At 34.7% G+C, this 25,366-nt stretch overlaps 2 protein-coding genes across 2 annotated transcripts in view; one reads left to right on the top strand and one right to left on the bottom strand.

The window, feature by feature from the left end:
• The window catches only part of LOC147071097 (uncharacterized), a 95,756-nt gene extending 87,583 nt beyond the window's left edge, over positions 1-8,173 (top strand). The window contains exons 6-8 of the mRNA XM_085948526.1: positions 636-3,360; positions 4,848-5,245; positions 7,887-8,173. Coding sequence (XP_085804652.1) covers positions 636-3,360; positions 4,848-5,245; positions 7,887-8,173 — 3,410 coding nt within the window. The remainder of the gene's footprint in view (positions 1-635; positions 3,361-4,847; positions 5,246-7,886) is intronic.
• Positions 8,174-12,499: 4,326 nt separating this feature from the next.
• The window catches only part of LOC147071096 (dynein beta chain, ciliary-like), a 103,559-nt gene continuing 90,692 nt past the window's right edge, over positions 12,500-25,366 (bottom strand). The window contains exons 72-81 of the mRNA XM_085948683.1: positions 24,847-25,073; positions 21,546-21,669; positions 20,260-20,396; positions 19,600-19,795; positions 18,859-19,101; positions 17,841-18,023; positions 16,508-16,681; positions 15,449-15,597; positions 14,427-14,621; positions 12,500-13,551 (exon numbers count right to left, since the gene is read on the bottom strand). Coding sequence (XP_085804809.1) covers positions 13,452-13,551; positions 14,427-14,621; positions 15,449-15,597; positions 16,508-16,681; positions 17,841-18,023; positions 18,859-19,101; positions 19,600-19,795; positions 20,260-20,396; positions 21,546-21,669; positions 24,847-25,073 — 1,728 coding nt within the window. The 3' untranslated portion in view covers positions 12,500-13,451. The remainder of the gene's footprint in view (positions 13,552-14,426; positions 14,622-15,448; positions 15,598-16,507; positions 16,682-17,840; positions 18,024-18,858; positions 19,102-19,599; positions 19,796-20,259; positions 20,397-21,545; positions 21,670-24,846; positions 25,074-25,366) is intronic.

The raw sequence follows: 25,366 nt of genomic DNA, 5'->3' as shown, positions 1-25,366 counted from the left end.
CACTCATGTACGCCATGCAGTTCTTGTAGTTAATCAGTGACGTCCCTAGATAAAATGCCGCCTCTAGGCAGCGACAAAAAGCCGCCTCATTTTATTATACAAAATTTTTATCATCCTTTCATAAGTCCAATTCTAATAAATGTGTTGTATGGATACATTACTAACAAAATATCAGACTAATTATTCACAAATCTGCACGTGTTGTTTCTGGTCACCAAGGACGTCGAAGGGCAACGGAAGTAAACCAGATATCGCGAACCCGACAAAACCAGTGAGTTAAAGATAGTATTTTTGTTATTACTAGGTACCTATTTCTATATATTCCAAATGATTCTCCTCGATTTGCCGCCCTTCAAGTAACTCCCGCCCCCAAGCGAGGCTCAATCTGCCTACCCCCACGGGACGTCACTGTAGTTAATGAATATACAAACGTTGAGACTCGGTGTGGAATTTTAAAAATCTACATGCGACTTAGTTCTGAATTGAACCCCGAACGCTCTGTAGAATGAGTCAGTGTTTTGATTTTCAAGTACCTAGGTACCTATCTATAAGTAACTTGGACTTTTAATGAAAATAATAATTTAGAAATTGCTAACAATTTGATTAATAATGGATTAAACTCATTTAATTTACAGGTGCTCGGAATGCAAATGTATGGCTTCGTAACGCACGAGGAGATTTACCATTGCATGAAGCTGTAGCATCCGGAAGACGAGAACTGGTGAAATGGCTCCTCGAAATGAGACCATCGCAGATCAACGCAACCAACAATGATGGCAGAACTCTCTTGCATATCGCAGCGAACACCGACAATACAGATCTCTGCAAGATACTACTAGACTTTGGCGCACAAGTAAACGCAGTTCTTAGGACATCAAAAAATATGCTGATGACTCCTTTAGATTGTGCCTTGCATCGAGGGTATAGATCCACAGCCAAATATCTTCAAATGCACGGAGGGCTTCCGGCGTCACGTCTATCGTCCAGGCAGGTTTTTGTGGATCAGGAGGCGGTGCCTCAGTTGCCCGTCCGCCACATAAAAAGCACCAAGATCAGCCTCCAGGATAAGATCGCAATAGAGAAAAGAGAAGTCTTCGAAATGAGCCCGCGCACTACTCCAAAGCATTCTCAAAATAAATACTCGTCCAAGGTTGAAACTTTGTCCGACAGTTCCGATTATAGTTCAGAGGATTACGAATTGCAGAATAAAAAATTTCGCGAGGAGAGACGCAAGCAAAAAAAACAAAGGCACAAGAAAGAGAAGTTGAAAAGTAAACAGAGCAGTTATAGTGATGGAGATGAAAGTGAACATCGAAAAAGGTCTACGAGGCGTGACCATAGAGCTTTGTCGGATTCTGAAAGCAGTGGAAAAGTTAGTAAAAGACATAGTAAACGTTCGAAAAGTGATCCGGTATCAAAGAGCCGATCGGAAAGTAGACACAGGGAGAGAGAAAGTCCAAAAAGGCATAAACATAGGAAATCTAGAGAGAAATCGTCAGAAAGTGAATATGATAATAAACATAAGAAGAGACGAAGAAAGAGCGTTTCGAGGAAGTCTAAATCTGAAAGCGAGTCGAGTGACCGTGAAGAGAAAGAAAGGAAATTAGAAAAGGTGTCAAAGAAAGAGAAGATCATCGTCTTGAAGCAGGATGAGCCTGTCATCGAGCATCAATATGCTGAAGAATTGGCTATGCTTAAACAAGCCACTGAGATTGTGCAGCACATTGATAATAATATGGGTAATAAAGATGCCATCAGTGAGAATCAACCCAGTGAAACTGAGACAGTCTCATTGGTGAATACAACTTTGATAACAGAAGCACAAATACACGCCGAAGGTCACACAGCCTTGGACAGAGAACTGATTATTGATATTATCAAAGAAAAGACGTATGACAGCGAAATCGATGATAAGTTTAAAGATGGACAAAGTGACGTGGATAAGTTTGATTCTCTTGTGGTTATAAACAGAGACGATAAAGAAAGCGCTGACGAGTCTCAAAGTTTGAGTGTCGATGGAAATCAGGCTATTACCCTTATCGAACACCATGCTGAGATATTAGAAGAAAGAGTCGATAGTGAGGCAGTGGGTGAAGATATAGAACCTCCGGAACGTGGATGTATCATAGCAATAATTCCGGATATTCAAGAATCACTGGATACTCAAGACGATGCGCCAATTGATAACGATAGTATCATGCAAGAAGAACAAGAAGCTAGGATTGAAAATGATGCGACAAAAGAAGAAGATAGTAGTGTAGCTAATGAGGAAAAACCAGCAGATGATTTTGTACAAGCGATCATAGGAATATTGCCTGATGAAGAATTAAAGGCGATTGCCAGTATTCAAGAGGAGTCAGAAGGATCTCCGGATAGCATAATGGGTGAACCAATAATTGCTGAACCTCCGTACGATGAAGCCAATCAGAGAGCCTTAACTCTGATCGATGAGGAATTGTCCGACCGGCCTGGAACTGAAAGCAAAAGTTTCAAGTCTTATTCACCTGATCATCAAACACATCCTTTTACTCAGCAAGATTCTGAAGAAACTACAGCAGGAATAAGTGAAATCTCTTTAAAGAGTATGACAGGAATTCAAAGACAGAATTCGGAAGACAGAAATGAAATGAATGAAGAACAAGAAGATAGTATACAAGAGACAAAGCCGCGTATCGGGAAACAAAGACCTAGAGGAATGCAAAAAGGATTGCCGGATGTTAAAGGACAAAGAGTTGTCAACAACAGAAGGAAACCTCAGTTGGATTCACAACGGAATAAATCGATTGATAGAGATATTAAATCAAAAGGAAAGCAACAATTATATGAGACGCAAAGTTATAAGATATTAGGAGACGGTGATACCAATAATGTAGACAGTCAAAATGATAGAGATATCATGAACGAAAATGTCGAGACGTTGATCCAAGAATCTGAACCCAACATTGATTTTGACGAGCCGGACAGGTTTGTAAAGCAAGCCGGATACACTAGAAGAAGAATTCCTAGCATAAGTGATAATGAGATATATAATATAGTTGATTCAGCTGGAAATGTAAGGAGAAGACGGCTGAAGAAAAAATATAGAGATAAGAGTAGAAACGGGTCTATGAGGTCGAAGAGTCAGAATTCTGATAGGGATTACGAGTCCAGTGGAATGATGGATTCTGGGTTTGAGCCGAGTCCGAGGTTTATTCATCAGAACAGAGTGATGAGTCCGAGACTCGTCGCTTATTATGAAGACCGTAATGCAACGGGATTGTATTCGGGGAGGGATAGTAAGATCCCAAAACGAAAACCCGGTGATAAGAATGCAGTCGACATGGCGACTGTCACGCAGATTGTGCAAACTAACATGAGAAGGTGAGATAATATAATTTATCTTTTTTTCAATTCAATTGGTCAGAAATGTTAATAGTCAAAAAGAGTTTATAGATAGTTTTTAGCCTGCATAGACAATTGGTACAATTAGTAAGTTATACCTAGACATAATATACCTCGTTTACACGTGCATGGATTTACTGTTGACAGTAAGTATTATCGCGGCCATAACAAGAAAATATATGGGTAACATGTATTACACTGCAGTTGCAAGCTTGAATGCATGTATCAAAAAAGTTTGGAAGCTTCTGAATTTTCATGCGACAGTAGGGATTTTTTCGATCTGCGTCTGCGCAGTAGAACGATAGTGGCGAACCTGTCGGCAAAAAAACGAACTATACTCACTTTGTGGTTAGCCGATTTTTACTACCTGTCAAATAGTACCATAAAATGACAACATCGCGTCTCGCTTACTCTTGAAGAATGAGATTGGAGAGACAGTCAGCACTTTTAGGTGTCAACAGTTATTGTCACGAAATACGCACAATTGCTGCCAGTAAATCCATGCACGTGTACAGGTGCTATTAGTTCAATTGACCAATAATTTATTTATTTATTTAAGAAAACAAAACATTGTGGACATAACAAATCTAAATTCAAGACGTTCACAACATGAGATTTACATTATAACAAATATTACCCTCACCACTTGTCAAATTTTCAGGCTTGATCATCAGAGTTTGTCCATTTCACCATATTGTCTCCAGTGTGGTCTATCATAGTCCGCAGTCTGTTGAGGGCTTTCTATGTTCAGTACTCGACGCACCAGAGTTACTAGCCTTAAAGGCTAAATTAACTACCCATGTCACTGTAGGAACTTAGAATTCCACTAAACTTTGTCAGTCATACGTATTTGTTTTCATCGAACTAAGCTACAATAATTTACAGATGGTGTTGGTTAGTTTTTAAATTCAATAAATCCTGCGAAAACCAAGCCATAATAGATAATAGTCAAAAAATACTTGTCTATCTATAAACTATATATAAAATTATGTCATTAAATCATATTTAATTTAGGATATTATCTAGATGGAATAATATTTTTTATCTATTATTGTTTGGTTTAGGCAGGGGTTAATGAATACAAAGAAATTAACCAACAACGTGTGTAATATAATATATTCATAACTCAACTAAAACAAATAAGTATGAATGAAAAAGTGTGGACAATTTGGTCGGATCACCCAAAGTAAACCAAAACTATTATGGTTTGGTTTAGGAAGGGTTTAATTGATTTTTAAAAACTAAACAACACCATCAGTAAATAAAATTGTAGTCTCAGTTTAATGAAAACAAATATGTATGACTAACAAAGTTTAATGTGCACTATTTATGTCAGATCTTAACAGCCTACCTCCACCCTTCGCCACTGCCATATACAACCAAAGTCTTTACACGCTTCCAGAGTATTTTCATTGTAGTTAATAAAAAAATATTAAAATTTTACAATAATTTTTGTACCTTTTCAGATATTTTCTTGAAAGGAAAATATTCCAACATCTCATGGATTTGAAACGGATCCAAATCAGATCGGGTAAAGCCAACGAGGCTGTCATGGTGAAGAGAGCCATCGACGACTACCACAAGTCTAGCCTGGCTTACGTAGGCGCGGGCCGCTATACCAGCACTGACTACACCTTTAAAACCTTCGAGAAGTTCCTCTATGAGTCACTGAGACGCCTGCAGCGGAGCGGAGTCAAGAATCTGGCCAACATGCCGGAAAGAGCGTTTCCTGACTTTGAAGGGAAACTTGAAAACACGTACAAGATGGACGCTCTACCTGATAACCCGATTCTGTGCACGAGTAAGACGCATCGATGCTATCATGCTGTCCACGCTTATACCGGCATACCGTGTTCAGCCTATAGTGAGTATTGTATCAAATATAACTGAATAATGAAATTATTTCCAGAATAAGCATTATTCTATTTTACCTAATGTACTCGGCTTTGTACAAGGCGCTTCATTGGTCGATACAAATTTATCTTACGTAACAAAACAATAATAATTATATTCTTCAATATTAAAATATATATGAGGCGTCTAATTACAAAAAGCGACAAGTCCACAATTCAATATTATCGGGAAACAACGTTTTTATGTTTCTAGCTTCAATTATTTGTTTTAACGTGAGATTTTTTTTCCAGTTGTATTCTATGTCGAAATTAGAACCAAATGGCAATTTGTTTCAGCCGATAAACTCTTAAATGTAATAAATATAGGCAAAATAAAATTGGACTTAGCGCTACTTGTACTTCACTTTTTAATTTATCCCCCATAAGGCACATATTTCCGTGGCACTTTCATAAGTTTACCAGATGCTACAGCATGGGAGACGCCCTTTTCAATATTTAACGTTCCCTTATTGGTTGACTTAAACACGCGCGAAATCAACCAAGCTTTAAATAATATGAAACACGGACTTGGCGCTTTTTGTAATAAATCGAGAATTAAAATATTTTTTTTCGTAGGGTTATGTCGCGTTTTGGAATTTATAGATCAATACATATTGTGTAAAATTATACAAAGAATACGTGCGTATTTTTTTCTTGATTTTGACCAAATGTGGACTTATCGCTTTTTGGAATTAGACGCCTCATATATAGTGTCGTGGGTCCTAGGTTCAAATCCTGGGTCTGGCAAGTACACGACATATTGTTTTTCAATTTGTGTATGAGTAGTATGATGGACCTAATAGGTTGAGCAAGTTGCTAACATCCGTTTCTCGTAAAAACAAAATCTGTTAATACAAACCTCCCCACTGTGGAGGCCTATATGATCCTATTAGGATGTGAGTTTGTAGAGCCGACTAGTTTATAGTCGCTATCTTTGTTCTGACTTTTAAATACAAACGACATATGCATTTGACATATCTGTGATTATTTATCTAAATAATCTCTAAATATCTTGGAAATATCTGCACACTTCAACTGAATCCATGAACTTATCTAATACATGAATAATTATGATTCAATTCCAAATTGATAATCCAATTATTGAGCAATCATCTGTTAACTATCATTTCACGACAGCCATATTTTCACTAATTGCTACGCATCATCATATTATGTCATTTATTTATTAAAACGTACATAGATTCGGAAACTACATAACAGAAGCGAAACACTACCTAATATTTTTTTTTTACCATGTCCGATCCTAATAAGATCATATGGGCCTCCACATAGTGGAGGTCTTGTATTAACAGATTTTGTTTTTACGAGAAATGGATGTTAGCCAGTTGCTCAACATTAGGTCCATACTCTGACTCATACACAAATTGAAAAACAATATGTGTACCTTGCCAGACCCAGGATTCGAACCTGGGACCCATGACGTTATAGGCCGACACTGAAGCCGGGCGACCATCAAAATTTATAGAACTGTATAACCGAATCTAAAATTGTGTTGAAATGCTTGGGGTTTTTGAGAATTATTCAATTAAGATCAGGTGTAGTGTATGGTGGGTTTTATTAAGGGGGGACATGCCCGTCGTAGGTCAAAATTGAGTTTTTATTGTATTTTCAAACTATGATCCTGGACACTCCTTAAACGTTGTAGATAATCTATTGATATAATTTTGAAGCCTTATTATCCCTCATATTTATTTTAAACATTTGATGACTGCATAAAGTATTTTTGTTACATAAAATAGTATTCTTTTAAACCTCTCGCTCTAATGTTTTAGAATATAGTCATATTTCGGTACATAACTGTGCAGTGGTGTTAAGATTTTTTACATTTATTAATTTTTAATCGCATTTATAAAACCATTAGTATAATTTTTGACGAGATAATTTTTGTAAAATATTTACGATAAAAAATTATATTGCTAATCTCTGTGATCCCAAATTTGACAAGAATTAGGCATTTTATTATTCAAAAAATCGGCAAGATTAACACATTTGAAGATGATTCTAAAGATACTTATTATAAGCTATGTCTTTGACCATTCAAGTGTGATAAACATCTTACAAATAATGATTGCTTTATAATAATTATTGACCTAAGACTAAGGTAGTGTTTTTTTGAAATACGCCATTTCTTTTGTCATTCCAGTGGTTAAGCTACAACATACGGCCGTAGCCATAAATTAACAAACTTTAATTGAAGTAGGGAGTAAAATGATATTGACGCGCGCGTTTGAACATGTACCGTTTAAAAAAAAATTCGGTTAGGTAGGTGGGCCGTTAAGTTGTAGGTATATTTTAGATAGTAATGACTTGATAGGTTTCTACCATAGTCAATCAACAACTAATGCGAAACCTGCTGTTGCATCTTTGCTAATATATTGGATATTCTTGGCTGCAGTGCTGTCTCTGACAGACTAAGTGCTGCATTCACGTCCAGTCTATTCCTTTGTTCCGATTTTATTGACGATGGGCCGGTACCATTTGATACACGGACCGGTACCAGTCCGCGGACCGGGGCTTGGGGACAACTGATATAGATGATAGAGATAAATGTGTTAAGAATTTGTGTCATATGATTGTTCATTTTATTTACAGTTCCTGCCAAGCATCATGTAATGCCTAAGCCTGCTCCGCAAAGAAAAGGTTTCCTGCCGCAGATAGGCGGTAAAGGAAAGGCCCAAAACTCACAAGTTACGTTGGAGCTTTGCCACGGAAACGAGAAACAGATGATAGCCCTTCCGTCGGAAAAACTTGACAAGAACAAGCGGTACTACGTCACGTTCACTGTGAAGGGATCGAATCCCAACTCCGATAATGAAAACCCGAAGAAAACTAATAGTCAGCCAGAGAATAATACTCAAAGGAATGTAAAGAGTGTGTAACAGGTTTTCAAAAAATCACTGCCATCAATCTGGTAAACTTTGTTTATCGATCTAACTTTGATTCATACTGTTTTCTTTATTCACATGATACATTTACTACTAGACATTATTTATTTTAAAAATATATTACCATCTTCCATCTTCCTCGTTCTCTCTTCTTTCGCATCCTCCACATGTTCAATTCACTTCTTTCTTGGTCTGCCTCTACGAGTCTAGTCACTAGAGTACGCCTTAAAACTTACTGCTGGGGTCTTAAACATGCATTCCAGAAATTATTTATCATTCATATTCGGCAATATTACAGTATATTTAATTGACCTATGGACATGGAAGGTAAACTTTTCCAGCCCCAAAAGTGGCAAAAAATACTATGTATATGGAACTCTATAGGCTGCATAACGATTCCAGCATAATTCAGTCAAACAAGATCAGAAGATCGCCTAAAGCCTCAATTACATTGAGCTTCTTTATGAGCTGTTTATTGGCGAATTTACAATCTGCCTGTAAAGTCGCCCAGTGTAATCATCGAATAAGCTAATAAGCAGGTTGTAAACACTCTACCGAGAAAAGTTGAAAGCCGGTCAACTTTACACGCTACACGCCGGCGTGTGGGCCTACTGCGTCTGCGCAGTACCAACCTCCCGGTAAAAAAACGAACTACGTTCCGTCAAAATAGTCGCTGGCTTGTGGCTTCTCAGCGAATGGAAAGTTTTGTGTGTAATCATCAAATCACAGTAGCTGAATCGCCCGCTTTTAAATTCGCCAATAAACAGCTCGTAAAGAAGCTCAATGTAATTGAGGCTTAAGACAGAGTTTCTTAACCCTTTTGATCGTCGACCCAATTTAGAGTAATAATTTTGGTACGCGACCCAAGATAAAATAAATAAAACAGCATGTACTAACAAAAAATATTTTATTTTAATAATACTAAATACAGTTTTGGTAAACAACGTTTGATTCTAACGCTGTCTTTTGATCTGTTCTTGTCTTCTTTCAAAAAACTGCGATTTTTACCAGTAAACGTAAATGTTTTCGTTTAAAAATCTCCTAAGTTTATTTGGTTCCAATTGTTCATTACTTAATACTTCACAACATAGTACATACTGTGGCTTGTCTACTTCGCGATCATTAATGCAGATGAAACATATCTCTAAAAATACTTCTTTGTATTCAAGAGTTTTGCCTTTGTGGGTAGAATAAATTAATATAAGCAGAATGGTAACAGAGAAACAGAGAGGAGAACGTCGTCTTGAAATAAATTATTAGTTTTGACCACTACGATCCCGTGAAACGCCAACGTTAAACAGTGTTGCCAGAATATTGTATTCAATACAAGAATATTGTGTTGCTGAGAATATTTCGCGACCCACTAAAAATACCAATCGACACAATTTTGGGTCGCAACCCATAGGTTAAGAAACGCTGGCCTAAGGATGTTTAATCCTCTCCATGTAGACGGCACACCTGTTGTGCCCTCATTAATTGGCCATTCGATATAATTAGCATGTTATTTAAATTAGTGTGGTAATTAAATGCTCCGCGGTCAACAAGTTAAGAGATGTCACTATCACTGTTATATCTTTCTAATTATTGGTGGATTGTATCTAATTAAACATTGCCGTAAATGTAATAGTGGTTGCTTTGATATTGCTTCAATATTCATATGAAATGAGGTCTCCTAATAGTTGATAGTTCGTGGGCCAAGGTTAGTCCAATAGACAAAGTTAACCTGATTGATTGTTAACTTAATTACTGTTAATATAATAGTTGACATACCCATTTTTATTTAAATCATGGTACTTCCATGGGACCATTCCTACTTACATGTTATCTAAAGAGAATTTAAATCATATTATAATAAAAAAATAAAAATAAAATATAATTTTAATGTTGCTATTAATTCTGGTCAGTGTTTTATTTTCAAAATTCAAATAAGAAAAGTAAATCACCATTTTTGTATCTGAACAGCAAAAAATGAGCCTCTGTGGAGTGGAGGTTATATTAAGACCTTTTTACGAGGAATAGTTTTTAGCCATGGGGTTCTTGCTCTGGATCAAACACACAATATGTGATTTTTATCAGATGCGAGATTTAAACCCACGGCTTCAAAGATGGGTACTACTCCAAATACGATAATATTATATATTGAACAATTCAACAATTTTACAACGTTTTTATTAGCTCATATTCTTGTTTGTCCGGTGGTTGTTTGTCCAGTACAAATCTTGCAATCGATTTTTAACCAACTTCCCGACTAGCTAGACATTTGAAACTTTTAAAATATATCAGAACACAATGCCAATGCATTATTTTAATACTTTTAGCCATCTTTAAGCAGAATTGAATTCATTTTCAGTTAATTCTGTTTTGTATGGAAGTTATTTCAGAAAAATCCGTAAAAAGTAAAAGACTATTATTGGTTGCTAAGGGGTCCTAGCAACTAAATTATTAATATATACGTGCGTTACTATTCAGTATTCTATATTTGTTTGTTTGTTTGTTTGTTTTTTATTTACTTCATATCAAGTACAAGTTTGAACATATTGAGCATAATAATTCAACAGAAAATTTAAAAACGGTGTATATAAAACGTTCTTTTTATCTTGTAATTATTTCTAATTACTTTTTCTAGGAGCTATGGAGAGACTATTGTTGAACAGTGTAACAAAACAATACCAAAACAATTTTAATAACCCATTTGTACTCACTCCATTGGTCAATCATTTTACCATAAATACCATGACATGTTATACCTAATATTCATCTAAGGAATATCTTGATTTTTCCCCAAAATTTTTTCACAGATTTTTTCTTTTATAAAAAAAAATTATGATATCGTCAGTGTAAACTGCATACTCCGAATGAACCATTTTTGTAGACAAATAACTTTGTTACTACACGGAATTGCTTTGCTGTTTTTTTTTTCATTGGCTGCCTCACGAAGAAGTTTCTTAACAGATTTTTTTACGGGAAATGGATTTTAGCCATTTACAATATCTAAACACACATCGAAAACTACATCTGAATTTACTGAGGGGGTTTGAATTTGGAGCCCACGACATCATAAACGGGCACCCATTCATCGCGCCATTGTTTTCAAGTAATCCCATATAATACATGATTACTAAAGCGCCGGCTAGACACTCATAATTTACGATAATCTTACCTGTGCAAACCGTGCATCGGGAAGTCTGTGCGTATGGACAGCAACAAAAGCGCTGTAAAAGTCTATATCGCGCAGGCAAGCCGCTGCCGTCTAGCCGGTGCATAAGCACTATTTCAAGCTTATAACAACTTTTAGTTGATTCTAAATTTGAATAAGTACATCAATGGAATGTGTTTTCTTATTTTTAACAGAATCTGGTAAAAAACATGTTTTTTAATTGGCTCTTTTCCAGTATTGCAGTTACACCGACGATATAAAAAATAATATAAAATGACATGATAATATAGGTATGTAGGAAAATTAAAACCGGATATCCAATAATATATTAATATAATATGATAATATAAAAAAATAATATTAGTATACCTACTGCAATAAATCCTTGATTAGATAGATGTCGCCATTTATTGAATATTTTTATAGGTAAGGTTTAATGTAAATTTGTGTAGATTGAAAGTGTATTTATTTTTAATGAGTTGTATTTTCATTGAATAAATATTTCAACAAACTTATTCAATCTTTTACATAATATTTTAACATTTACATTATTTATAACAACATTAATAACAAACCAGTGCATTTTTAATGGTAACAGCCGATGGGGTATTATGTCATTAAAAACATACAAAAAATACAAAGTTATAAAAATAAATATACAAATAAATTAAATTATACAGAATAACCAACTACACTAATATATTATAATATGTCTGAATATGTATAACCCAGTGGCAAAGAGTGCAAATAGGCTGTGGAGATTTGACAAAAATAGTGCACACTTTGTCAGTCACACCAATGTATTTGTTTTCATTGAACTAAGAATACAAATGCAGATGCTGTTTGTTGTTTTTTTTTAAATTCAATTAAATTCTAATTGATAAAAGATTAAAAACATACTTCTATCTACTGTGATTTGGTTCAGGCAGGATTTAAATAATTATGTATGTTCAATATATAGAATGTTACATTTACAAATCTTGTGAATTATTCGTTGGATAAAAGAAATAGTTTATTCAATTATTAGCAAGTCTATGATGGCCGTGCAGCATAAGCGTCGATCTATAACGTCGTGGGTCCCAGGTTCGAATCCTGGGTGTGGCAAGTACACATATTGATTTTTAATTTGTGTATGGGTCAGAGTATGGCATTATACAGAATAATAAAAGAAACAGTTTATTAAAATTATTAGCAAGTTAAGTACGTTATAAAAACTAGATAATGGAGTGATCCGCGACGTCAGTTAGTAATTAAGGAATTAATTGTTACCTACCTTAATTTAATGTACTAAAACCGATAGCCAACATTATAACGCAATTCGATAAGCATTTCATGTAACAAGTACTAGTTAAAATTGTCATGATTCATTAAGATTCCCGTAGCTTAATTGGAAAAGCATACTGGCCCGAATACAGGTTCAAGTCCCGTCGGGTGTCGTATTTTTTTCTACTAAATGATTTTTTCTAGTGTGTATGCATGAGATGTTTTCAAATTATGTATATTCAGTATATAGAATGTTACATTCTGAAATCTTTTGTCTTATTCGTTGAATAAAAGAAATAGTTTATTAAAAATACTTTTTGTTATCTGACTTTCGTATGCACTATTTATGTTGGATCTCCACAGCTTACCTCCACCCTTCGTCACTGATATATGACCAAACAGTGTTATAAAATATGAAACTTAATAACAGTTTATTAGTGTGAAAGATAAATAGACCGGTGCAAGATATAACATGCATAAATGTCACAATAATTAACATCCAGAGATTTAAAATAGTTCTCTCTATCAATAAAAGACAATAATATGACAACATTAACATTGAGAATATCATATTTCTCTTTGAGAAATTCTCAATTTTGCTTACTTAATATATCATTTATATTGCACTTTTTAAATTAGAAAAAGTAAAAGTGCAATATAAATGATATAGGTAAGCAAAATTAAGAATCTCTCAAAGAGAAATATGATATACCAATGTTAATGTTGTCATATTATTGTCTTATTATTTCCCTTTAGGTAAATTTAACAATACTTCTTAATAAAAATGGAGAGACGTTAATTATTATCACTATGAGTAAAAGATTGATATTAATTGATAACATTCAATATTGATTATATCCCTAATAGAAGACAGACACCCGCCAAAGTCCATTTTGCAGACTTCTCCTTCGATCTGAGATTGAAGGTCCACACAAATGTCGGCCCTCGCATTCTGGAATAAATATTCCAATATAAAAATAAATTATAATATATTTTCGCCAATTTTGTATACAAATATAGATTAAAATACTACACATTGTCAGATAGACACATCGCACCGTGAGTGTAAAACCAAGGCATCTGCAAAAGACATATTTTGGATATATTAAGGTTTGAAGTCTTCGTTTTGTTAGGACAAATAGTTTCTAAAAAAAAATATATATAATATTTAGTTTATATCTACATATTATATTGCATGTTCTTTCAGTTACTTCACTTTTACATTATCAAGTTCATGAAATTGAAAAATTTGCAGTTGCCTTGGTTTTACACTCACGGTGCGACATGACACAAATTTGACTTTCAGCTCAAAATATTGGGCCGTAATGGTATAAAAGGTACCTATATAACCATTTCGGTCCATAACATCGTCCATAGAGTGGAGACTAAGTATATAAACTGATTTTTATGAGTTTGATACCCATTGGGTCCTTGCTCTAGATCAAGCACATTAAAAAACAACATGTAATTTTTACCAAATGCAAGATTTGAACCTGCACTCATGGGTTAAGAGATGAAAATTCTGGCAACAGACCACCATGGATCAATGGTAACACACAGTAAAAATAATGGTATCAAAAACTTGTGAAATATTGACATATTAATTGAAAGTTTAAATAAGACTTATTATACAGTAAAACCTAGCTAATTTGAAATCAACGGTACAGTTAATCGAAAAAAAATCGAATTACGAAATATAAAATGTATGGCAAAAAAACATTAAAACTAGAATTTTGTAAAATTGTTAAAAATTTCGAAGTAAACGTGTTCGCATTAACGGTGTTTTACTGTAATATGTATTTGAAAATCTTTCATTTTTTTCCATACCTGATTTTGTATACGGGGCACTCGTAAATGTTTCTGACCTCTTGCTTATCCTGGGTCACGGCTTTGATGTAAATGACAGGCATCATTGGAAAGAGTTCCTTCAGTTTAGATTCTACAATGCTGCCGACGTCAGAATCCCACCTAGCTCCCTCCATATAAAGACCATGCACGTACGCACCTTCTCTCGGGGGTGTCCTGAGAAATACGCATATTCTACGTTACTCTGATACCACATACATTGCCCTTACAGCCGATTCTGAATCTATCAGGAGAATAAATTAAGGACATTCAGGAATCATTCTAACCTAACCAAATAGAAAGAATTAGCAATTAGCAATTAAATCTAATTTTCATTCAAAATACACTGTCGATTTAGTCATCATATGGGTGACATTATGGCACCAGAATCAAATAGTAAAAAGCGTATGTACCCCTTATTCAATTGTAATGTAACCAAGTTATCATACTAGCAAAATGTAATTACATATACTCCAACCAATAAAATATGTAGGGAGAAGTACTATCTTTTTTCCATAGTTGGATCAACTGTCTCGCATAATTGTGTATAAAAGAAGAACATAAAACATACCAATACGCTACAATATCTTTTGATTTTATGCCAATACATATATGTCATTTTATGTGTTTTTAAGTTGTGATACATTCTACTAAGTTGTGATATATTATTCTGCGTGTATAGAGGAAAGAACATCCAATTGTAAATATATTTTACAAATTTAATTATCAATATATCATTTTTAGCTGATTTTATAGAGGGGCTTTGAAGAAATATAAGTTCTAATAAGGTGTGTGGCAATCCAAAAAGCTTGAGAAACTCCGGTTTATATAGTGAACACTTTCCGATCAAAGGACCTCATGAGACATAATAAAACTTTCTATTAGTTTTCTACACCTAACACATTTAATGAGGATCATCAAACAGGCATTGCTTTTCTGTTTCTGGTGTCGCTATGCTACGAGACACAACATTCTCAATAAAATTAATTTAAAACAAAGCTTACACAAATTCATCACGATGTTTTTTGGTGACTTCACAATTAAGGCACATTTTATCCAGGGGCCATTCGTTTTTACGAGCCGTCTGCTGCATTATGGCTGTCAAGAATGACTGAGGGTTGAAGAAACCACCTAGCCACACCACAGCGGGAAGCTGAAAAACAAAAAAATATAATGAGTATATTATTTACGAGATGTAAGAACATACCATTTTTTCTTATGGATTTAAGTTTTGTACCATTCCATTTGAGTGGTTTTTTGCGATCTAGGTTTTGTCTTTCGGCATCTTCAGGCACTGTGTACACTTTAATTTGTATAACAAATCAATACAATAAAGTAGGTAAAAACTCCATTATCTTCCTATCAAGTCAAGGGTCACAATAAAAAAAAAAATATAACAAACAAATTAAGAATAGTTGAAGTGGTGGAAAAAAACCCCCTATATTATCAATAATAATACACTTGCAGTGCCTGAAGATGCCGAAAGGCGAAACCCGGATCGCAAAAAACGACTCAAATGGAATAGTACAAAACTTAAATCCATTAGAATTTAAATTCAAATTTCATCAAGTACCTTCGGTCGATAGTATTGATATTATGACATTTTTTTAATAATCAGTAAAGGTCTGTTCTTAATTCTACAATGTTTAAATTATTTATGTTCATAATAATATTATTGTTACTGATTATGAATATAAATATTGTAACATTAACAAAAAAACTTTGTTTTAAAAACCATTGTAACATTCTTGATTGAGAATACATAAATACAGCATCAGAAATACACCTATTAGAAAATTATGAAAACATCTTTGATCGAGTGAGATTCAAATACATATCTGTCGCAAGTCGGGTGAGTGCTTTTATCAATTAAGCCTGCGGAAGTACGTAAAAATTAGGGTCCGAGAAGAGTGAAAGGAGAATGAAGACGCCTTCACATAACATTTTGTCATCCCCGGGTATTGATGATGATTCTCATGGAATACGCGATATATATGAGTGAATATCCTATAAGAAGGGAACCTGGAAAACCCACATTTATGTAACGTAATAATGCAACTTACTGAGAAATCCCCCGACCAACTTTCCAGTTCAGCAAGTCTGACGCAGAGATCAACGAACCATGCTGCTAGTCCCAGTTGTGAAGGGTAAGCTCGGTGGGTCCAGCGAGGCGGCACATGGTCCATAAACAGACACTTCTCGAGGTCTTCCATCTCCGATGTGATTGTTAGTTCTCCCTGTTGATTTTGACATACATTTATTCTCAGCATATTAATTGATAAAAAAGCTTGGCTTTATTCCTCGTCAGAATACTCCATCTTGCAGTTCTAACAAAAAGAATTGTAAAAATACTTAACACAGGTGAATGCAAACAGTGATAAATAGTGTTAACTGTCAAGACATTATATTAATTGAAATGAAAAATATATTATGTACTTAGTACTAAGGACCAGTTTCATCCACTTAGAATAGTTATTTCCAAATTTTTTTTAGGGTGAAGGAACCCTTATCTGACACATTAGATATGACAGGGGAATAAAATAATAAACATTTTTACCTCACATCTGGTGTAATAATGGCAAACCAAAATTGTTATACATTTATCTCAATTTATCTATCTAACTCTATGTCTGTAACGCATGAGAAAAAACATTTGTTAATGTGTAAGAAAGAGCGAGACAGGGAGAAGATGTATTAAAAGGGGTAAGGTGAGAGAAAACATACACATAAACGTAAATTTTAGATTTAAAAATTAAACTGACACGCAAATAAAGGAATTGTATTGAAAGAAAACATATGATAGGACACTCTTATAATAGTTTGACAGATGCTTACAGTGCAGTAGTACTAGCATATCGAGTATATAGAAAGTAAATTAAATGACAAATTTGTGATAGATTGACGGAAATGTATAATGAAATAATATGGTGTCACAATATGAAACATTTTGAAAATATGTATATTTTTGAAAATGTCTGTGAAAATGATACAAGTATACCTCTGAAATCTTTAAATGTAATTTCAAATAATTTCTTTCTAAAAATAATTTCTGCTGCAGAACTAAGCCACAGCTAATAATGTTGACAGGTGGCGCTGCCACCTGGTAATTTTTTCTAGTTAATAATAATTATTTTGTAATGATTTGTTACCTACAATAAATGTAATTTTTATTTAAAAAACAACATCAATAACTATCACGCGAATATCTGACTAAGTTAAGCATTCAAAATGCTTATTGATTTTATTAATAAGTTAATTACTGAAAACCTTCATTATAAAAAAAAATCATGATATCCTGACACAAGCTAGTAGAACCCTGACTTAAATGCGGCTGTGGGTAAAAAATACATTTATACCCACAGCAGAAGAGTCTTCTTTCTAATCTGAGGTATGTACCTTCAAACCAAGTTCCAATTCCTTAAGTGATCGCCTGATTTCACCCATCAAGATATTCATCCTCTCACATTCCTGGAAGGCTACGATGATAAATGGAGTTCTCTCTTCGACTTTCGACATCAACTCTTGGACGTTAAATTGTTCTGGTACCTTATCCAATATGTCTTCGAGAACTGCTTTCACCTAAAATCATAAAATTAATAAACAATTTAAATTACGATAATAAAATCTGTTTTATTAACTAAACCTGTTGTAATGACCATAATTATGTTAATGGTTACCATTTGTTGCCTACGATGGCCGCACGGCTTACGCGTCAGCTCATAATGTCATGGCTCCCAGGTTCGAATCCTGGGTCTGGCAAATTCACATATTTTTTTTCAATTTGTGTTTGAAGTCAATTGAAATCTATTAGCAAGTAGCTAACACACATTTCTTGTAAAACCAAAATCTGTTAAAACAAACCTCCACCTTGTGGAGGCCCATATGATCCTATTAGGATCGGACATGGTCAAAAGAAAAGAAGAAGAATTTGTAACAAGGTACAACAAATATTCTAGCTTTATCTTGCAGTACATCCTGGGTCTCTTCGTGGCTGTTACGGTATCAACATTTCTTTATAATTCCTTAGTTTGAATCAGGCTTGGGAGTGCGTGGATTATTTGGTCCCGTATCAGTTCAACTTCGGCCTTATAGTGGAGGGTTCAAAAGAAATTTTATGAGGTTGTAAGAATATTATTCAATATTCAACTAACTTTCTCTTAGATAATATTATGCTTGCATACTGTAGACTAAAAAAGAGATTGGTTACGTTTCTTCCGACTTCTGATGTGTAAATGAGAATTCTGGCATTTTTGAGTGTCCCTTATCTTAGATATAAACTATCTTAGAAATCAGGAGCATGAGTTTTTTGTTCTTCAGAGGTGCATAACTGACCTGCCATTGGTAATACCAATTGGGAGAGCTATTGTAAATTAGAATATAACATTGTAATCTCAAAACTAAATCATTACTATACCTTTTCATCTCTGGAAAGCCCACTTCCACCCTGTGCACCGGTATCTCTCGGTTGCATTTCAAAAACGGTCTTAAATAACTGCTCAGAAAGCGTGGTTAGCACACCGATCTCAGCATTGGGGTGCAGACCGTACAAGTAAGGAGTCTCTCCCGGCATATATTCGTCTATGTAAGAATGGTAGCTGATGAAGTCAGAGTTTGGAGGAGCCATGAAGCCCGGAGCGAGAGCAAGTTCTGCATCTATCTGGAAACATGAATAGTCAGGTACAGATAAACCTATCGAATGGACATCAGTGATCACGTCGGGTGTCGTTTTTTTCTACAAAACGATTTTTTCTAGTGTGTATATGCATTGAGATGTTTTCAAATTATATATGAATTATGTACATAAAGATTATTGCGTCGTTTTCTCTCGCTCAACGTCGCTTCAATTACATCATATTGTCTGTCAAAACTATCAAACTTCACGCTTATGTCATATGTTTATAATGAACAAGAATTTATGGAATTAACTATTTATGGCAAATCTGAAATTGTGTTAAAATTTGATTGAAAAGGATGCAGTTTTTGACAGATGCATAGTGAAGTTTGCTACAATGAAATGAAATGAATTGGAGCTAATATAAACAAATTCCTTTCTTTTCGGCAACACTTCAGTAAAATTTAAGTTCCGCCTAGTAGAGAAGCTTTGTCATACTGAAAAATAAACAAAATGTGTGAATGATACCAAATTTCTGCTCACCAGTTCTGGCTGCATGTATTCACTGAGATAAGTCCTACAGAGGCGGCGGTCCCAGTCATCCGTAATGTGTCCACCGTACATAATTTCTCCAAAAAGATAGCGGAGGTCCTCCCACGGCACTCTAGAGTTGTTCTCCAGATAATTGTACAAAACGTACACGCTTATCATCAAGTCGCCGAGATTAAACGGATAGTTTCTAAAAACAACAAGTTGTTAATATAGCGCAGTTAATCAACATGCAAATAGCTATGCCTATATGTAAGCTCACCATACGTCGATTATCAATAATAAATTGTCAAGATTAACCGCAGTAGCGTATATGTGATGAGACGGTGGGGAAGGGTACGAAAAAAGTTCATTCCTTTCCGTTCACGACTGGTACAATAAATATATAAAATAATTTTAATTTCTGCTGCAGTATACCTGCATTGATCTTTTTTAATAATAAAACAATTTTTGACGGTTAAATTATTAGTTTCTTTGCCATACTTATATCCCGTTCCTGTCCCGGTTTAGAGTTTCATAACTATGGTAAGCCTACCTATACGCAACTATAATTATATGCATCCTGGTTAACACGTAGTAGATAAAAACTAGAAAGTTGCAACCTGCATTTCAAGAATCGCAGCAAAAAAAGTAGTTATCTGAAGTATCCATTACCTATTCCAGCCTTGGGGTCCAAATTTTCTTCTCTCGGCAACCACCGCGTGAAAATAGCACAAGGCAAAGAGAATCCCTTTGAATTCCGCTTCTTTCGAACACATCTCCAACGTGTCTTGAGAAAAATTATCAAGAGCCTGGAAAGAAACATAGAAAATTGCATTATATTCTAAGATTATATTATTGAACATACATAATTTTTGTAAACACTTCTGATAAAATATATTAATTAATTAAGTAATTAATTAAAAATTATTAGCAAGTTCAAGGGAAGCTACAACACTAAAATATCTTGGAGTGATCCGTGACGTGGGTTAGTAATTAAAATAATACACTGAACTCCCTTTTTACACGATTTCGAAATAACACGGTGCAAAGCAATGCATGTTGGATACCAATTTGGCCAGAATGTGTTAAAACATGGTGAATAATTTTTGTTACTTTTGATTTTTTAAAGTATTTTAGTGTATACATTTTTTACATGTTTTTTTAACACGGTATCGCGTGGAACCTATCTACCGTGTAAATGGGGAGTTCAGTGTACCTACTTTGATTTAAAATACAAAAGCCGATGGCCAATATTAGCTCAATTTAGAAAGCGCTTCAGAGAGTATTATAAGAGCCATTAGTTAAAATTTGTCATAATTTAGCATAGTGGTCTATGTGCGTGGGCGCGAAACCCGAGAGATGCAGGTTTGATTCCTGCGGTTGCTTTTTTCAAAAAGATGTTTTCTATTGGTTATAATATATTTTCTCAGAAGTGTTTTCAAAAATTATGTATGTTCAATAATTAGAATGTTAAATTCTTAAATCTTGTGAATTATTCGTTGAATAAAAAAGTAGTTAATTAAAGATTATATTATTTGTGCTGTTCTGCTAGTATTATGGTCCATTTATGGCGACAAACATCCAACGTGCCAAAGACAAAAGATATTCAGATCGGTAAACATGTTTCAATTAAGGTTCAGAATATTTTGATGATATCTTTCATGCGAATGCAGCGTGAGTACTATCGAAACTACTGTCTGCTGTGTTACGTGTCTGGCACGTTGATTGTCTGTAGATATCAATGGACCTTTGGGTGGGACAGTGACAATCTTTGTGGATGCTCATTTCGCACCCCTCAACTCTTTCTCTGAACTGTCGTAGGAAAGAAACTGCTCTACGATGCAATGAAGAGGACCTGCTGAAGGGGACTGATCTCACTACCGTTATTTTAGAATAAAATATCTAAGCTAATTCTGGACACACTAAGTAAGTTAGTATAAGATGTGATAGATACAGACCTTATGTAAGTTAGCCTGCATACCGGTCGGTGGTTCGTTGGTAATTTTGATTGCCGATTCAAGGATTCCTTGAGGGATAATATGATATTCTGCGGACGCTGCCGGTTCAGCACTCAAAAATAGCCTGTCGCAATAAAAAAATAAACATAATATTAAAAAGATTTGGACTAGATAAAACTAGAGGAAGTGTTTTTACAATATTTGATGACGATTTCACAACATTTTTAATGTGGTTGAATAGGTAGCCATTGAATAACATTGTGGACATAACAAACCTAAATTCAAGAGGTTCACAAAATGAGATTTACAATATAACAAATATTACTCTCACAAGAGAGAAGAAAATATAATATAATAATAAAAACAATACAGTTTTATACAGAAAAATAAAATACATAGCATGTCACTGAAAATGTCTATGACTTTGGGGAGCGCATTGACTAGTCTTGCACCCCTCGCTAATGGTTCCTGATGGGCTTGACACGAGGAAACGGTTCCGACCCAGAATAGATCATGGATCATCTATACATTTGATAATTCACGGAATCGACTGATTGAATGAGCGACACTTGTGTTGAAATGGTTGTTGTTTTGAAAGATGCAGGCAACAACCGTGTAAAGTTTACCACTAATTAATCCACAATGCAAAATTACTTACGGCTAATTTTATTTTTAGGCTTAGTAACCTTTTTATATTATACTAGCTGAAGTACCCGGCTTCGCACAGGGTCGCTTCGTGGTTATATTTATCTTAGATATTTAAAAAATAATAAGAGGTAATTATTTTTTTAATATTAAAATATCTGTGATATACGATATGGCAATATGAAAATAATTCTAATAGGAGTAAAGGTCAAACAAAAGACCACTAAATTAAAATCGAATCCAAAATATGCAAACGATATTAATGATATTAATATATAGTAAAAAAAATCAAAATTGCATGGAACAAACAAACAATAAACGTTTTATTTTATATAATACTAATTTAGAAACCTTCGCGGGTGTGCGCACAACAACTGACAAAAGTTTCATCGCAATCGGATGAATGTTATAGGAACACATACGAATAGAAGAAGAAGATGATGACGACAACTCACCAAAGTTTCATTGCGAATAAAAGAAGATAAAATAGAAGAAGAAGGAGATGGTTATTCTAATTCAGAAACCTTTGCGGGTTTTGGCACAATTATTGACGAAAGTTTTATTGCAATCGGATGAATAGAATAGAAACACATACGAATAGAAGAATATAAAATAAAAGAAGAAGATAGTTGTACTAATTCAGAAACCTTTGCGGGTGTTACCACAACAACTGACGAAGGTTTCATTGCAATCGGATGATTAGTGTAGGAACCATACGAATAAAAGAAGATATTGAGATACCCGGGGTTCCAGCGGCTAGCTCAGGTGTCCATCGAACCCCGGATTCACAAAAAAAAAGGAACGATATATTTATGTTTGTGGTTAAATAAAACACTAGGACTTTCTTGTGCGTAACTTGGTATTAGGTATATATTTTAATCTTGAGTTTGACAAGGTTATTTTGTAGTTTTTTACAGTTACAGTCGTCAGTCACTAACTTTTTTTTTTTTTTAAACTTCGCGTACCCACGCCATTCTACAAAAAGGACTCTCGTGATTGGCCAAATTTTATCGCGTGATCCTTTCGATTTGACGAATCACGAGGACCACCTCGGCGCAGGCGCGCGGAGACTTCAACGTTGCCGGCAAAATTTATTAGATTTGAATAAGTACTTATATTTAGTCTTAAAATTATCGCTTTCATCCATCATCATTTATACTTTTTAAATTAAATTAAATGTATCTTAATTACACCTCCGCCCAATATGCGATTTTCACACACCGGACGAAGGCCTTTACTTATGAATAAAAAATACTTACGTGGTTGAGCAAGGAATCAGATTAGATGTTTTATGAAGCGGTTTCTAGAGGTCAGGGTTACGTTTCGACTTATAGCTACTAAATGATTATTTTACACCGGGAGAAGCCCGCCTGTAACAGGGGTGTATCAATATAATGAAGAAGAAGAAGAAGATGGTTGTACTAATTCAGAAACCTTCGCAGGTGTTGGCACAACCACTAACGAAAGTTTCATCGCAATCGGATGAATGGTATAGGGACCATACTAATAAAAGAAGATAGAATGATGAAGAAGAAGAAAAAGAAGGAGATTATTGTACTTATTCAGAAACGTTTGCGGGTGTTACCACAACAACTGACGAAGGTTTCATCGCAATCGGATGAATGGTATAGGGACGATACAAATAAAAGAAGATATAATGATGGAGAAGAAGAAGAAGGAGATTATTGTACTTATTCAGAAACGTTTGCGGGTGTTACCACAACAACTGACGAAGGTTTCATCGCAATCGGATGATTAGTGTAGGAACCATACGAATAAAAGAAGATATAATGAAGAAGAAGAAGAAGATGGTTGTACTAATTCAGAAACCTTCGCAGGTGTTGGCACAACCACTAACGAAAGTTTCATCGCAATCGGATGAATGGTATAGGGACCATACAAATAAAAGAAGATAGAATGATGAAGAAGAAGAAGAAGAAGAAGAAGAAGAAGAAGAAGATAGTTGTACTTATTCAGAAACCTTTGCGGGTGTTTCCACAACAACTGACGAAGATTTCATCGCAATCGGATGAATGGTACAGGAACCATACGAATAAAAGAAGATATAATGAAGAATAAGTAGAAGAAGATGGTTTTTCTAATTTAGAAACCTTTGCGGGTGTGTGTACAATAACTGACGAAAGTTTTGTCGCAATCGGATGAATGGTATAAGAACCATACGAATAAAAGAAAATAGAATGATGAAGAAGAAGAAGAAGAAGATGATGATTTTTCTATTTCAGAAACCTTTGCGGGTGTGCATACAACCACTTACCAAAATTTCATCGCAATCGGATGAATGGTATAGGAACGCATACGGGACAGACAGAAAGACAGACAGACATTCATTTTTATATAAGATATAGTCTATACTCTTCACGGAAGTGCAAGCAATAAGTTAACAAAGTTTTATCGCAATCGGATGAACGGTATGGCAGTGCATACTATACGAACAAACAAACAAACAAACTCACAAACAAACAAATATTAATTTTTATATATTAGATTTAGGCTCCAGCTATATTTAGAATATATCATTAAAACTCACTATTGTATTGAAATTGAATTGAAAAATTTTAAACACTCAATTTATTCTCATGATTCTCATGGCCAGTCCGGCCTATATGGGTATGGGTATTGATTGAGTATAAATTACCTGTAATTTTCATGGCTCCCTTCACTGAACTGTTCAATTTTCTTCTCGAGGGTGGTGAGCCACTTCGACACGAGGTGGACATTCTGCAAGATAACCCAGTGGCCTTTTTTGGAGGCTATGTCCATGGCCCTCTCAGCCACGAGCTCCTGCCCTTGCCCCAATGACACAATATGGAAGTTTTCATTATCCGTTGTGAAGCCTAGCTGATGCCCCAATTTCTCTACATCCTAAAATAGCATCAATTATCAATTAATTTTTTCCAGTTTAATAGATGGCAACATATCAATGTAATAATATATAAATCATCCTTTCCTGAATAAATAGTTAAGACGTATAACCTTTAGTATGTACATATTAAATAAACCGAGGGTATTTCATGATATTTGAATTCGCCACTGACCTCTATAATATAGATTCTACAATCCATCTAAAATAAAAGTATCTGAATTTGCTAGACGCGGGTTCGAACCTGTGACCCAATAAAAAACACACTGCCATTTGTTCATGAAGGTATAATATA

Source organism: Rhyacophila brunnea, unplaced genomic scaffold (assembly GCF_057557595.1).
Source record: "Rhyacophila brunnea isolate RB1 unplaced genomic scaffold, BYU_Rbru_1.0 scaffold_20, whole genome shotgun sequence".
NCBI classification, from domain to species: Eukaryota; Metazoa; Arthropoda; class Insecta; order Trichoptera; family Rhyacophilidae; genus Rhyacophila; species Rhyacophila brunnea.
The sequence above is the reverse complement of the archived record's forward strand: the minus strand, read 5'-3'. Positions and strand labels throughout refer to the sequence as shown.